Source organism: Saccostrea cucullata, unplaced genomic scaffold (assembly GCF_032062105.1).
Source record: "Saccostrea cucullata isolate Sc308-1 unplaced genomic scaffold, CSIRO_AGI_Scuc_v1 ctg1607, whole genome shotgun sequence".
Lineage (NCBI taxonomy): Eukaryota > Metazoa > Mollusca > Bivalvia > Ostreida > Ostreidae > Saccostrea > Saccostrea cuccullata.
This window is the reverse complement of record NW_026918816.1, coordinates 794-15,987: the sequence shown is the minus strand read 5'-3', so window position 1 is coordinate 15,987 and position 15,194 is coordinate 794. Positions and strand designations below refer to the sequence as shown.

General features: G+C 29.5%; 1 protein-coding gene and 1 long non-coding RNA gene across 2 annotated transcripts; both read right to left on the bottom strand.

Moving 5' to 3' along the window:
- Positions 1-11,768: 11,768 nt before the first annotated feature.
- LOC134271637 (uncharacterized) lies at positions 11,769-12,485 on the bottom strand. Its single transcript, XR_009993060.1, has 2 exons — positions 12,106-12,485; positions 11,769-11,961 (listed from the first exon to the last, which is right to left on the bottom strand). It is a non-coding gene; the product is annotated as an uncharacterized LOC134271637 (long non-coding RNA).
- Positions 12,486-13,314: 829 nt separating this feature from the next.
- On the bottom strand, positions 13,315-14,954 carry LOC134271629 (ryncolin-1-like; the record flags this gene model as incomplete). Its single annotated transcript, XM_062753842.1, has 5 exons — positions 13,315-13,328; positions 13,668-13,835; positions 14,192-14,288; positions 14,449-14,594; positions 14,700-14,954. Coding segments are annotated over 5 exons (680 nt in total), but the record flags the coding sequence as incomplete, so codon positions are not given.
- Positions 14,955-15,194: the final 240 nt, after the last annotated feature.

Here is a 15,194-nt window from a genome sequence, read left to right as displayed (position 1 = left end):
GCGGATGTGACAGGTCAGCAGGGGATGTGCACTCCTCCATGGCACTTGATCCCACCTCTGATGTTTCGGACGTCCGTGTTAATTTTGCTCCTACTTTGTGTTGTTTTCTTGAGATTGAATACTGTTCGTTATCTCCATATCCTCCTTTTCTCTCTCTCTCATTTAGACAAATTAAACATGATTTGTCTAAAAAAATTTGTTTTAATCTGTTTCGTTATCAAAATTTATACAATGTCATTAATAAGATACTAGTATTCTTATATGTACATGCAATAGACCATCCTCTTTCATAAATAGGTATTTAGAAAAAAAATCAAGTTTGTATATGTTTGTGTTACCTAGTTTCCGAATGATTCACACTTATATGATTTAAAAAAAATAACTTGTGAAATTCCATTCAACTTATAACGTTTACTGTATCTATTCATTTAGTTAAAAAAAAAAAAAGATTACTTCCAGCCTTTTACATTAGGTTAATTTATATAGTTTTCCTTGTGTCACAAACAGCTTCTCTAAGACAAGAGAGATAACTCTACATATAATTTGGTTCAAATTTTTTTGATCATTTTGATTGTCAACTAAATTTGGTGAACTTTTGTATGTATAAGTTCACTTCAATTTTTAGCCAGACGCAAATTTAGCAATTTGTCCATAAATAACTGTCATTTTATTTTTCAAAGTTATAAAGGCATTTTTGAAATGCACACTAAAGAAGCTATTACAAATAAAACGCAATCAATTTCTAGCAATATTCCATTTTACCATATATGTATCACAAAATGCCAAACATGACCTGTCTACTGAATATAGGTGGCTTTGTGAATGGTGGTTTAATGTTGGTAAAAACAAGGGTTCACTTCATTTACATTTTGATTAACTTATTTAAACACAAGAGTCAACACAGTAGTTAAAGGTTCAGCGGGTTTTATGATCCTTAATAAATAAACAAACATCTTTATCTTTACAACAGGTCCTACAAAAATCAAAGTATATTAAGCCCCAGCCAATTAAGCCACATTACGCATATATTGTTTATATGGGTGAAATAATTATTTTTATATGTTTTATCAATATTATAAATATATACCATATATGGTAAAAATAATCAAAAAGAACGAAATTCAAAATTAAAAAAAAATGTAAAGATCGCCAAAGTGGGGGCAATACATGACCTTAGGATTACCATATACGCCTTATCCATTAGGCCATCGCCGCTCATGATTAGCATTGAAACATTAAATATTTAACCTTTATTTTATACAAAATTTGTTTGGACAATAAAGTATCACAAAATTTTGTTGAATATTTCCAAAAATCTTGAATTGATTTATTATAAAATATAAAACTATTTTATATTTTTTGAAAGACAGTATATCACATTAATATTTCTAACGCCATTGATTTCGGCTTTTAGATTGATGTAATGTGATTGAGTTCCTCGCTCTGTAATTCAAAATTTATACATGTATGCATTTTAAAATCATGATTGAAAATAAATTAATTATAGATAAAACACAAAAATCTATCAAAAAAGAAAGTAAAAATTTTCTATTATAATTTTTAATATAATGCGGGATATTAACCAATGTTACTTTCTGTGTCAAAATTTAACAATCCTTGCGTAAATTTAATTATTACGTTTACAAACACATTTTGTTTATCATATTCAGTTTCAATTCTTTTTGTATCAAAATGTGTATCAAAATAATTGATTTTTTAAAATGTTTCATAACTTTGAATTTGTTAACATTTGCGTTAAATAAATTTTGTAAAAATAATTGATCATCAAAATCTTCAGTGTACGTCGTGTGTGTATATTTTTCTGTTAGTTAATCGGGGACGGGGGTCTCCAAATGATTTAAAACACTGATCATCTGTTAATATTAACTATTTCTCAATGTGTTTACATCTGCAGTGTTATGTTTATGATTTTTTTCTAAAATCGATTTTGAAATAACAATCACTGAAGATTTTCATTTTGATACTTAGGTTTTCAAAAAAAAGGATAACGAATTAATTAAAATTATTCATGATGTAAAAGCCATTAAAAAGTTTTTATGGTTAAAGTCAATCTTTAAAAAAAACTAAAAAGTGTATATATTCTGTGTTCATGGATAATAATAATTTTAAGGCAGGCATTTTTGGTATTGAAAATTTAATATTTCACAAGGACTTGCTTGTGTAGTAATTTTTAATTTTTAAAAATCATATACACAAAAATAAAAACAACGCATTTTAATAATTTTTTTTAAAAATAATATACGGTTCTGATAAATCTCTTGTTTTACTTATCAAAATGATTAAAAAAAAATTCATAAAGCCCCTGTGGCTATTTTTAAGATAAAGTTTGCATGTTTTGAAATTATGATCAGTAAAAGTTATCAGTTAATCAAATGGATATTAAAATAAATAACATTTAGTTTAAAGAATTCATATAAAATGCACTAAAAGTTTAATGAACCATTAAATCAGCATATATGCCTTAAATTAAAGAAAGTTTGGATATTAAAACCTTTAAGTTTTCAGCTTAATGACTTAATGGTGGCAAAATAACTTCTTTTAACACAAAAATAGCTCTGCTATTATTTCTATTGCTTAAAGGTGGTCTTTCGATTCAGTAATACATACCATATATGTATTCATGGGTTTACATTTATATATATTACAAGTTAAAGCAAATACCATATATGTATTCAAGCTCTTCAAGCAATACATACCATATATGTATTCAAGATCTGTAGCAATACATTCCATATATGTTTTCAGTTGGACTGCAATACATAAATATATTATTCAGCAAACACACCATATATGTAATTCAAGTGAAAAGGTTAAACAATATATACAATATACGTTATTTAGCACTTTATATATATGTTTCAAGTATAAAATTGCAATATATACAATATATGTTTTCAGCAATACATACCATATATGTATTCATATTACATACCATATATGTTTCAGCAATACACACCATATATGTTTAAGTATAAAACCCCAGCAATATATACAATATATGTATTCAGCAATACATACCATATATGTATTCAAGCTCTGCCCAGCAATACAAATATATGTATTCAGCAATACACACCATATTGTTTCACTATATAACATATTGTTTAATACATACCATATATGTATTCAAGCTTTTATTTTAACAGCCAGTTTGTGCATTATATAAGTTGAATAATTCCTTTATTATATATAAAATATTTCCTCATATTTTTAAGTATTAAGTATTCAAAGTAACGCCTGACACGTGTTTAGTAATATTCATTCTGATGACAATGATTTGCTTTTTTAGGTTTTAATAGGTTAAATATGTACTAAAATTCTAATAAGTATTTCATTTTTGTGCAAATGATAAAGAAATCTTACCCAGATGCCACATTCTTTATTTAATTTAACTGAAAAATATTGATGAACACACATTACTACTGTTTACCTCAGTGGAGAAAACACAATCTAGCAAAATGTGTATCAAATTATATCTATCTTTAAAATGTTTATAATTCATGATTTGATAACAGATTTTGTAATAGGTGTTGCAATGCAGCTTGAAATTAATTTAGATCCAAGGGCAGACCGCTCCACCTGAGGAAAACACCAAGAGAATAACAACTTTAAGTATGCTGTGTAGAAATGATTTTTTTTTTCTACAAGTTAAATACAATGTTTTCAAACATTTTCAAATAGTTAATATATATTTTAAACCACAAAGCTATTGCCCAAATGTGTATCCCTTCTCGCGCAGATATTGATTGATGTAGACTGGCAAGTTTTTTAAAAAGATGTTACTTGTGTCTAATTTCATGTCACAAAAGGTAAAAGGCTTTTATGAGACAAGAAGAATAACTCTTCATGATTTATCTCGTCAGGTTTTACTTCAAGAGTTTTTCATAACTTTATTTTTAAGAAAGTTTGCTGTTTTGATTTCAATAAAGTTATCAGTTATTCAAATCTGATATCTATAATAAATTTCAGTCAAAAGAATTCATACACACTATTTTTGAACTCCAAAAATACATATATGCCTATAAATTGAAAAAAGTCAAAACTAGAACCTTTACTTTTTTTCTCTAGAACATTATCATGTTTACACAAAATTACTTTTCCTTTATTGAGTATATTGACACATTATCATGTTTACACAAAATGGCTCTGCTATTATTTCCATTTTCAAAGAAAATTGCTGAAATTGTTTCCTGGATTAATTATTTATTTACGGTTAAAGACATACCCAATGTATTCATTTCAAACTAATGTCAAGAGGCCTTCCAATTGTAGCAGCATCCCTGTTGAGTTGGATTGTTACAGGTAAAACATATTGTCACCTTTGGAATAATGAATTAAAAAAACAAAAAAAAGGGTTATTTACTTTTAAAAAAATAAAAATAGGTAATAGTTTTTTTCTGAAGGAGAAATATATCAATATCTCCTCTTGACGTTTAGCCTTTTAAAATATGCTCAATTTTTAGTCATTTTGGTAAGAAAAATTGTCTTATCGTCTACACTGAAATAAAAATATAAGGAATGAATCTTATTTTAACCCATGTTTTACTATATAACATTTTTTAAGCCGTCAGGTATATTTACGTTATACACGTAGTGCATTATATAAAACAAACTTCACTCCTCAAACGCTATCATTGACATTTTAGCATATTTACAATGACTTGTTGGTGTGAATTGAAGTACATGAAACATTATATAATTTGAAAACATGAAATTGTAAGAATGGGAACATCTTAAAGATTTAACATAATCTGTTAGATGACGAATATACCATTGTATTATTTATATCATTTGGCAGTTTTGATCGCCATTAATTCGGAGCCTTTGACATGTTCCCCTTTTCCGGATAGAGGTTTTGAATTTGTCAATGTGAGTGGTGCTTTCATTTCCAAAAGATAACGTCCATGTTGAATTCCAGTAAAAATGTCATTTTCAGCAGGGGGCTCTATTGGAAAAGTTCAGAAATATATTAAAAGTCAGGGAACAGGGGGATTCTATGTATGGAATTGTTTTGTAAATTAAGGTCATATTGACCATTATGTAAAATGAACCTATATAAGTGTTGATAGATTTGTATAATCTAAATATTGATAAATTAATTTGACATCGAATATCTAAACACAAACATAATCTAAATCTCAAGTTAAACACTCGAATATTTGTTATTTTAAATTGAATCAACCACCCCTAACCCCCCCTCCCCCCCCCCCCCCCCAAAAAAAAGGAAGAAACTCATACGAATTTAAAAATAGATATGAAAGATAACTCTTACATTAATAATTGTTTGGTTTCTCTTTTCTTAAATCAAGTTAAACTTTATTTATTTCAGTTTATGAATAAGTCAATGAAATAGATTTTAATCGTTTGTTAAAAGTAAAGTTTACAAAGATAGATCAGATACTATAAAAACCCATTGTCGCTACAATGAATCAAGAAGCCTTCCTCTCAAATAAAGACTTAGACACTCCAAGTTATTTTCGATATCAATCTGCGGCTCTTTGAAAAAAAGCTATGCCAGATTAAAGAACAACAACAACAGCAGCAACAAAAAATGTTTATTCTTAAAAATGATTGCATTTCTTTTTTCCACATTTGCAAACATGATGAAACAATTTCTTCAAGCTAAACATTAATTATTTTACTTATTAAAATTAGTGCATCAAATCTTCAAATGGTGATTTTTATTTTCATTTTTGTCATCTCAATAATTTTTTTTAAACCTGCCAATTTCTCTCCATATGTAATTTTGGAAAGTTTAAACATTTTAAACTGAATGATGGTAGTAAATCTTAATTTCCTGATATTAAAGAGATCTGATCAAACATTTTTACATTTATAAAATATAAAGTATATTTTTCATATAACTACTCGTATTTTAGATTTAAAACTTGTTTCTCATATAAGGAATGTATGGCACTCCAAATTCACAAAAAATGAGATAATCATAGTTTCACAATCGATAAACTAGGTTTATCGATTGTAAACTATAGTTTACGGACTGTAAACTATAGTTAACAACGTTTATCTATATTTCACATCTGTAAACCATAGTTAACGCGATAACCTATGTTTCACAACCGTAAACTATAAAGGTTCTCTGATAAATACAGTTTCACGATTTGTAAACTATAGTTTACAAACCGTAAACTATAGTTAAGGATCTGATAAATATTGTTTAACGATTTGTGAAACTATGATTAACAACTCTTAACTATTGTTTACGATTTTTTAGTTTACAAACGTGAATCTATGTTTATCAACAAAATATATTGTTAACACTTTATTCAGACAGATAAACTTAGATTAGCATTCATAAACTATACTGTAGTTAAAGACCGTTAAAAATAGTTTTACAGATAGTTTTAACTATAGTTTACAGTCGATAAACCTAGTGCATCATTTGTGAAACTATGTTTATCTCATTTTTGTGAATTTGACGTGCCATAGGAATGTATAAGCAAAAAGGCATTTCTTTTAAATTGATACATCAGATATACATATATAAAGCCCTTCACTTATGTTAGAAGTTCAAATATAAAATCTGTCTCTTATAAAATGATAATTATATATAAACTAATACACACTTTATCTGTAAAAGTGCTTTTATGGATTGACACTTTGAACCTCTCTTAAACACAAAAAAAAGATTCAATTGTTTTAAACAATACGTATTTTTGATATTGTAAAAAAACCTGAAGTTTGAAATACATTTTCAATCAGATGAAAATACTATGCTTGCGAAGTAAGGACTATATTCTAAATTCATTTTCTCTCTTACAAGTTTTTGCAGATTTCATTAAGCATGGTGTTAAAACTTCAAAATATAAATATATTCCTAATGCAAAGGTATGTACAGCAACATGAAAAATGCATTGTTTAGGTTTTTCACGTTACATTTTACAAATACCAAACATTTCATATTTTAATGAGACCGAGTCTAAACACTGTATTTCTGCCCGAGGGATTTTGTTGTCTGTTATTGTTTTAAGACTAAAAAAATCGAATGCTTACCGTCCCAATTTCTTTTGGGGTCATCTCAAGTGTCAATTGTTACTATTGAACCCTATGGGAAAATGTTGGAAAAGCGCCAAATAATTCATTTTTTTATATTTTGTTTAATTTTTGCACTAGAGATTTCTTTTTCATTAAAGTAGATCTAAGTTGGTCTAAAAATCAATTACGAAACTTATTTTTTCAATATAGCCCAATTTCTCTAAAATGACCGCATTAATGCATATCAGTGCAGATGAATTATTGGCACACAATTTTAACGGTAAAATAGCAACTTTTGGATCGCTGGTATGTTTCTTTGGATGGTCTGTCATCAGATTTAAGTATAATATCCATGGACGTCCTGAGTACACAAACGCCATTCTCCAGTGTCATGCTTTTCTTACAAAATCAGAAAATATTGACGTCGTTAAGGCCATTTCAACATTTTTTTTTCTCATTAATTTCGTAAAAATCACCCTTTTAGACCAGTAAGGGTTTTTAAATAATGTTTATTTTGTAATAAAATAAAAAAAAATGGCTTAGGTGTACTGTTGCACTAATGACTGCATGAAATAAATAAGCTGCGCCAAGTCATGCGCACTCGGTTAGACTCGGTCCCGTTAAATATGTACGCAGGCAATTTATCAATATATAACACAAAAATACACTGAGAGGTTGCATTCAGAACTCTTTAATGTGCAGTGTTTAGAGCATCCTTAATGTTTGACCTCTACCATTTAGTTTCCATTCAGTGAAACATAAGGAGAAAACGAACAGTTATCAAGATCCATATAACAATACAGAGTAGGAGCAGAGAAAATATAGAATAATTTCACTAACCTTGCGGTTATCTTATTTCTATACTAGTAGTTAAGTTAATCAAGGAAGGTGTTAAGATTATACAAAAAATCATGTGTCCTGACCTCTGTTTCGTGTCCTTGACATTATCTTGTACATGTAAGATTCCTTTAGGTTCCTTATAACATAAAATATATTTCTGCAGTGTATCAAAATTGTTTATTTCTAATTTCACTCATAAACATTATATTCCTTTGTTATTCAAATTGAAATAAAGTTTGGCTTAGGTTTGCTTATGCTCGTTAGAAGATATTCTATTGTTACACATACCACGACGCAAAAAAGAGAATACTTTCCCTTAAAATGTCTACTGAATTTGGATACAGCGGATCAAATTTTATAATTTTTAGAGCATTCAGGATGTAAAGCAACAACTCATATTGTATCGGTGATGTTTCAAATTTGAAGATGATATAATTTTTTTCTTGTCCTTTTCTGCAGAAGTTGATCTCAACGGTTCATTTGCATTTCGTGCCAATGTTTTGACATTTGACGACAATGAAAGACTCATTTTTGATAATTGGACACCAGTGACGTATCAGAACTGGAATCCTAACGATGAGGGCGAGACAGCAGTTGACCCAATCTTTGGCCTCCTTTTGACTTATCATAACGACGGCAGGTGGCGCTGGGTGACTGAGAGAAACTACACGTACTATACAGGAGAAGACGGACTAAAACTTCCCTTTATTTGTGAGGATTCTCCATTTTATTTGGAGCATGAAGAGTGTTCTGTTACATAATGATTCATTCTCTTTTAATTAAAATAAACATTTGCAACCATTATCTTTTGTTATATAATTTCATTAAGCATGGTGTATAAAGTTCTAAATCATTAAATGGAGTATTCTTAAGTTAACGTCGGATCGTATATTCGTCTCCTCGGAAGTCATCTAGATATATCCTCGGATTGTATATTCGTCTCCTCGGAAGAGATTAAGATTTATTTTCGGATTGTATATTCGTCTCCTCGGAAGAGATCTAGGTTTATCCTCATGTTTTAAATAAACTATGAATAGCATGTACACAAAGACAGACAGTGCATTATATTGTTTCGTTATTTTTCCAAGGAAACTGACTGGGATCTCCTCTCACCTACATACAAACATTTTATCACAAAGCGTTGTTTTTAAAATTTCTATCCGTAATCCAAAAAATAAGGGGCAAATATATTTTCCTAGGACGGTCGGTCCAGTTGTCTGTTTGTTTGCTATTTTTTCCTGATTTATCTGTAAGTGGTAAATCAATTAGCCCTGACTACAGCCTTTAATTGGTTTGAGCTATGAATTTCATATTTCACAGGTTTTTTTCTTTATTTTGACGGTCAATTTCGAATTTGGAATTTGAGCCTTGGTCATATGAACTATGGCTTTAATATTTCACTGGTGTATTCAACGTGTAAAAACTTTTCCTAGGGTAAAAGTATTTTTGACTTTGATCTTTATGTTTGACTCACTTTTAAAGAAATTTTCAAAATTTTATTCTTAGCCATAGCTACTACACAGTTAAATCAAGTGATATCATACTCCTCACGCTTATATTTTGATAAGACCTTCTCTTGAGTACAAACAGTAATGACCTTTAACCTTGATCTTATGGATTTGACCTACTTTTCAAAAACGTAAACTTTGGTCGTATTTACTGAATATTTTGTGCTAGGGGTTAACTATTTTACCGGTTCATTTCTTGTGGTAAGAGCTTCTCTTGAATACCAATATTTTCTTTTTATATTTTTATCCTTTTATTTGGACATCAGACTTTGACCACCTTTTGAAAAAACTTTTGTGATAACTTTTGACTGGTTGATTTCGTGACTTTTATATTTCACCTGTGTATTCTTTCTGAAATTCTTTTGGGCATCATTAATATTGACTCCTTGACCTTGTCCAGTTTGACCTACTTTTGAAAATCTCTAACTTTGGTCATAATTACTGAACTGTTGCTGCTTATATGGTTTTTATTTTAGAAGGTAGACTCATTGTGAGGAACGTTTCTTTTGGTACCAAAACTACCTTTATATTGACCTTGGTGTTTGACCTGCAAACGACAACATTTATCATAAGCCTCTTTGTTTCACAAACTTTTCTTGAATTTTTATCATTAGCTCCTAAAACTTTTCCTATTGATTTAATAACAAATTTCAAGTTGTAGTCTATCAAATTTTTGGATATACTAGTATATAAACCATCGTATACACATTGCATAAAGGAGAATGACTTGTCACACATATTGAATCATTTTTTAAAGATGTAGTCTCATAATTACAAAAGTTTTAGCAAACATATTGATTAATGTTAGCTTGCTTTTTATTTGCAAAAGCAGTTGCAAATATAAGATAACATCTTTCAAAAAATAATGAATCGGTGCTCATTTTTTTTTTCTAACTCCTTGTCTTGTTTTGCAAATTTGATTTTTTTCTAACTTACTTAAATTATCTCTAGCCTAAATAATGAATTTAAATGATCTCAAATTTTGCTTTTAAGATTTGTGACGTCAAAATAAAACGCGTATTACAAATGTAACCTTTTAATCCCCGATCTGTGTTAGAGTGTTTTGAAATAAAAAAAAAACAATAAAACATTACAGTCGATTAAAAAATATATATACATCTTAAGGATACACCAAAGGTTTACAAAGGGCAAAATTTAATTTGCTTGTAATTCTTTCATTAATAAAGATATCATATTAAAAGTAAATATCATTTGAAAGCTTGTTAAATTTACTATTCAATGATCTTAATTTAAATTTTCATTTTTATCTTATCTAAAAGTTATTATTTTAATGTAAATATTGGTGCATTTATATTTTATAAATCAACTTTTTTGTATTCCAACTTTCAAAGTCAAGATTTTGCCTCAATGTAGATTAAAGATTGAACTTTAAAACCGTATCTCAAATTTTTGATAAATCTTCTTATTCAAAAGTTACATTCATTTGTCTTTCAATGTTACCAATTTATTAGCCCAATTCTACACCCCCAATAATTCGAGAACTGAGCAAGATATCAAAAATCCGAGATACGGTTTTGTGAACACACATTTGTGACGCATTCTGGCCAGTTTTCAGAGAAATTGGTCAATAAACAAGGGAGCTAAATCCTTTGAAATAATACCACCAACTGTCTGATTTACTTTACAGTATTTGTGGAAAACCCAATAATACACAACGAGTCTGCCAAAGCTAGAAATATATGACATTTTAGATTCAGCTTTGGATTTTCTCCATATTTCCTAAAATATTCACAAGAATAGGTTCTATTCTTTATTTAGGTTTTTAATGAAGTAAAATAGGTTCAATTCTGAATCAAAAGATAAAATTGCAAGAGCTAAGCTCCACCTCCTATTTCATGGTCATTAGTGACCTGTTATCTCCTTCAAGTTAAAGTTTAATTACTGATAGCCACTGTGTGGCTAGTGAAGAAAAGTGGTCACAGTGATTTATTGCTCCTTTCAGTAACAGGCAGTTACAGAAGGCATTCACATGTGTTAGTGTTTATTTTGATTATTGTTAAATAATTAAAAACCATTCAATAATAACAAGAATGCATTATAAAAAATTGTTTTTTTAAAAAATCTATTGGCAAAAATTAAAAAAAACCTTTGGTGTATCTTTCTTTATTACAATGAAACTTGTTTTATCCGACATGCACGGGGAACAGATTAAAAATATATGTGTTGGAATAAACAAGATGTAGTATTGCAGCGTGTAAAGATCATTGAGATAATTATAAATGACAAATGAAATTAAATGGCTGAAATCACAGTAAAGAGTATTGCATGTGTCGGATTAAACAGGTTCCACTGTAATAGGTTTAACAAAAAAGTAATCTTCATCCTAATTCTCCGTCCAGTTATCTCCATTTATCAGTGTTTGGAAAAAAGAACGAAATTTTTCTATTTTCAAATTTATTACAACACATATAAAATACATCTTTTACTGAATACATCCAGTATCGCTTTACAGAGCCGTTCAACCACCTTCTTTTACTGTTTGTTACTTGATGTTAAATATTAAAAAAAGAACTCAGCGATAAAAATTAATTTAAAATCGTCTCTTGGGGGTTTCCGTAATCCATGGATGATCTTTCGTCTGTTAAAAAAAATAAATTAATACTTCACAGATAAATGTATGATAACATATTTTTTTTATTAAAAAAAACAACTTTTATTACTGAAAATTTCAGAGTGATACAAAAAGAAAAAAAAATGGATATTAAGATGTAATGATGTTTACCTAGTGACGTCTGACCATCATGGTGGTCCCCTTCACTGACGTCCCATTCGTTACTGTGGGGTACCATGGTCTGATCCAGGACTCCGAGGACCAGGGACCGTTTAGGAAGGCGTAGTGACAGGCGTTGAACCACCAGCCTCCTCTACGGGCAGTAGCACAGTTACCAACATCCCTGTCGTTATCTCTGTCTGGGGTACTGAAGTACATCCCAGACAGATCGTGGTAATTAGGATCACCGGTGTTCAACATACTGTCTCCTGTAGAATTAAAAAAGAAAAATATACACGGACACTTGTTTAAAATAGATCAGTAGATTTATATCCACTATACTCGTCCTGATCTCTGTCTGGGTGGAGAAGAATATCCCAGACAGATCGTGGTAAAATAATACCTGAATTTAACATACTGTCCCCTGTAAAATCAATCAAAAAGAGTCACAAAGTGAATTGATTTATATATTTTTAATCTTATTGTCGATAATAAAACTGAAATACTTCTAAGATAGATAGCTTTAGGTGCTGGGAAGAGTGATAATATTTATTTAGTTCGGTCTTAGAATCCCTGGTGTCTATCATACTGGTACCTGCAGAATTAGAGAAAATATATAACAGAGATAATAATTATTAATTAACATCTAATTAATCTTAATACTGAAGTACGTCTGAAATACACAGTTTAAAGTGTTGTTTCTTGTAAAGAGAGATAAAAATAATACAAGACAAAAAACCTGCAAAATTCACATAGCATCCTTTCTAGTGTAACAATAAACAACAGACGTGTTTCACTTTTTAAGCATGGTATTATTGGGGGGGGGGATAAAGGTCACTAGAAATTTAAGAAAGCATCACAAAATGAAATATTAATATTTTTCGGAGACTGTGTATCTAATCAGGTATAACATGCCATACTAAGTAAATCATTAATAACGAGATAAAATATGGTGCATCTGTGAATGTTTTAAGATGCTAGATTTCCTATTAAATAAATGGAAATGTGAAACGGGTTTATGTCTTTAAAATTTGGCTTTCAAGCTTTTTTTATTTGAATATTTATCCGATCAATTTTTTTTTTATCATCAAATTTTCGTAAAATTAATGACGCGCTGTAAACTTCCTATTCCGTAGTAATAAAAAAAGTGAATCATTGGAAATCAGACTAACATGCTCTGTAAACTTTTTCCGTATCAGTTAAAATGTGAATTATAAAAAATCAGGAAACCCAAGCTGAATAACAATGTTGAACAAATGTTATTATTGGATTTATTTGTTTAAAAAAAATAACATAATTTTCCTTGTACATAAAATGTATAATTAGAAATTATATCTACTTGACAATAACACATTCAATATCTGCTGAGTATATAAATTGTATTTGCAAATGAAATTCTGTAATATTAAACATGTTTATTTAGCGTGGAATCAAAAAAAGTATACATAATATCAGAAAAAAACACATCTTTCTTTTTTTCAAGAACTTTATAATCTTTCAATACAGAAAAGAATAATTATGATGATATACGTAATTCGAACCTGATTTTAAGAACTTAACATGATTACACTGACCTAAAGTTCCCTCGGCAGGTCCTGCAAGAAAGAGTTGATATTTCCCTGCTTCGTCAGAGACAGAAAATCGATCGTACAGTTCATACAGCGTTGTACCACTCTGGAGAGTGATGGTTACATACAGGGATGAGGTGTTTTCTTTCGTTAATTTATGGATTATGTCATTCCCTGTATTAAGATATATTTGAAATCATCTGAAAAGTTTCTCGAATACAATTAATTCTTATAAAGTCTATATGAATCTACCGTAATGAAAAATCAAATTATTTTCCATAGCTGTAGACATTGCTAAATTTGGTCTCATTAGAATATGCCGCTAAATGATATTTTTCTTTTCTATTTTTTTTTTAATTATTTGAAATATCAATTAAACACGATATCTGAATATCATAGAACACACATTACCTGGTCTTAACTTTAGATCTTTATTACGCATTATAATTTTTTACTTGCCACAAGAATTTTTTTTATCTTAAAACTTTGAAGGAATAAAAAGTTCTTATTTGAAACCGATTTACACTTACCAATCCAGACATTCTGTTCTGGTGAACCAAAGCCATTTTTATATTCCGTCCTGGTCCTGTTAAATCTCACGGACCCGTCTACGCGTTTCCGAATTGCCTGTAAAAAAAAGCATACATTACATTTCAAGTTATTGCTTCGAACATTCGTAGGATCAATTTTTTATGATATAAACTACAATACAATCCTACAATCCTTAAAACCACCAAAACAAGGTGTGTTATATTAAGTACTTTTAATTATAAAATTAAAAACCTACCGTCCATCCACCGTCCATCGTGGTCATGTCGCAGTAGACAGTTATTGGAATGGTTAATGTTCTGTAGGGGTATATGTCATACACCCCTGTGATGGTTTGTCCATTTTCTCGAAGATCTTTGCAATCTTTGGGCATGCTAGAAAAATCTAAAAAAAAATACAAGAAACTTGATAAAAAAAATCCTGTCCCCTCGAGAAGGACCTAAAAAATCAAAGAAGCTAAGAGAATAAAAAAAACCCAAATATACATACCGTTATCTGAGTAGTATCTCCAGCCGGCCTCCTCAGACGTACCAGACGTTAGACTTTTCTTGTGGGTACGGCACTTCTTCAGTTTAGGATTAAAACCAAAAAACACACACTCCCTTTGACACATTGCGGCGCACTCAGTCAACGATTTAGCATCATGTTCCCCTAAAATGTCATTGTTTGACTTCTTATCATTAAATTCAAGATTCGCTGCATATTTCTTAGAAATAATGGTAGCTTTAGATAAAGCTAAGAAGCCTACAATTAAAGTGATAACCCACTGATTGCTCATTTTTTTTTGTTGCATAAAAATCTGCCGCGTTCTCGTGAATCTGTGAAATTCTGCTAAATGGTCTTTCAACAGCCAGATATATATATATCGTACCATAATCAATGTCTGAAAAGCGATTGGCTAACTGTTACGTATTCTATATTTCACTATTGTTTAAGTATCGATTTTATTGAAGTTCATATGAATTGCCATGAATTTTCATCAAC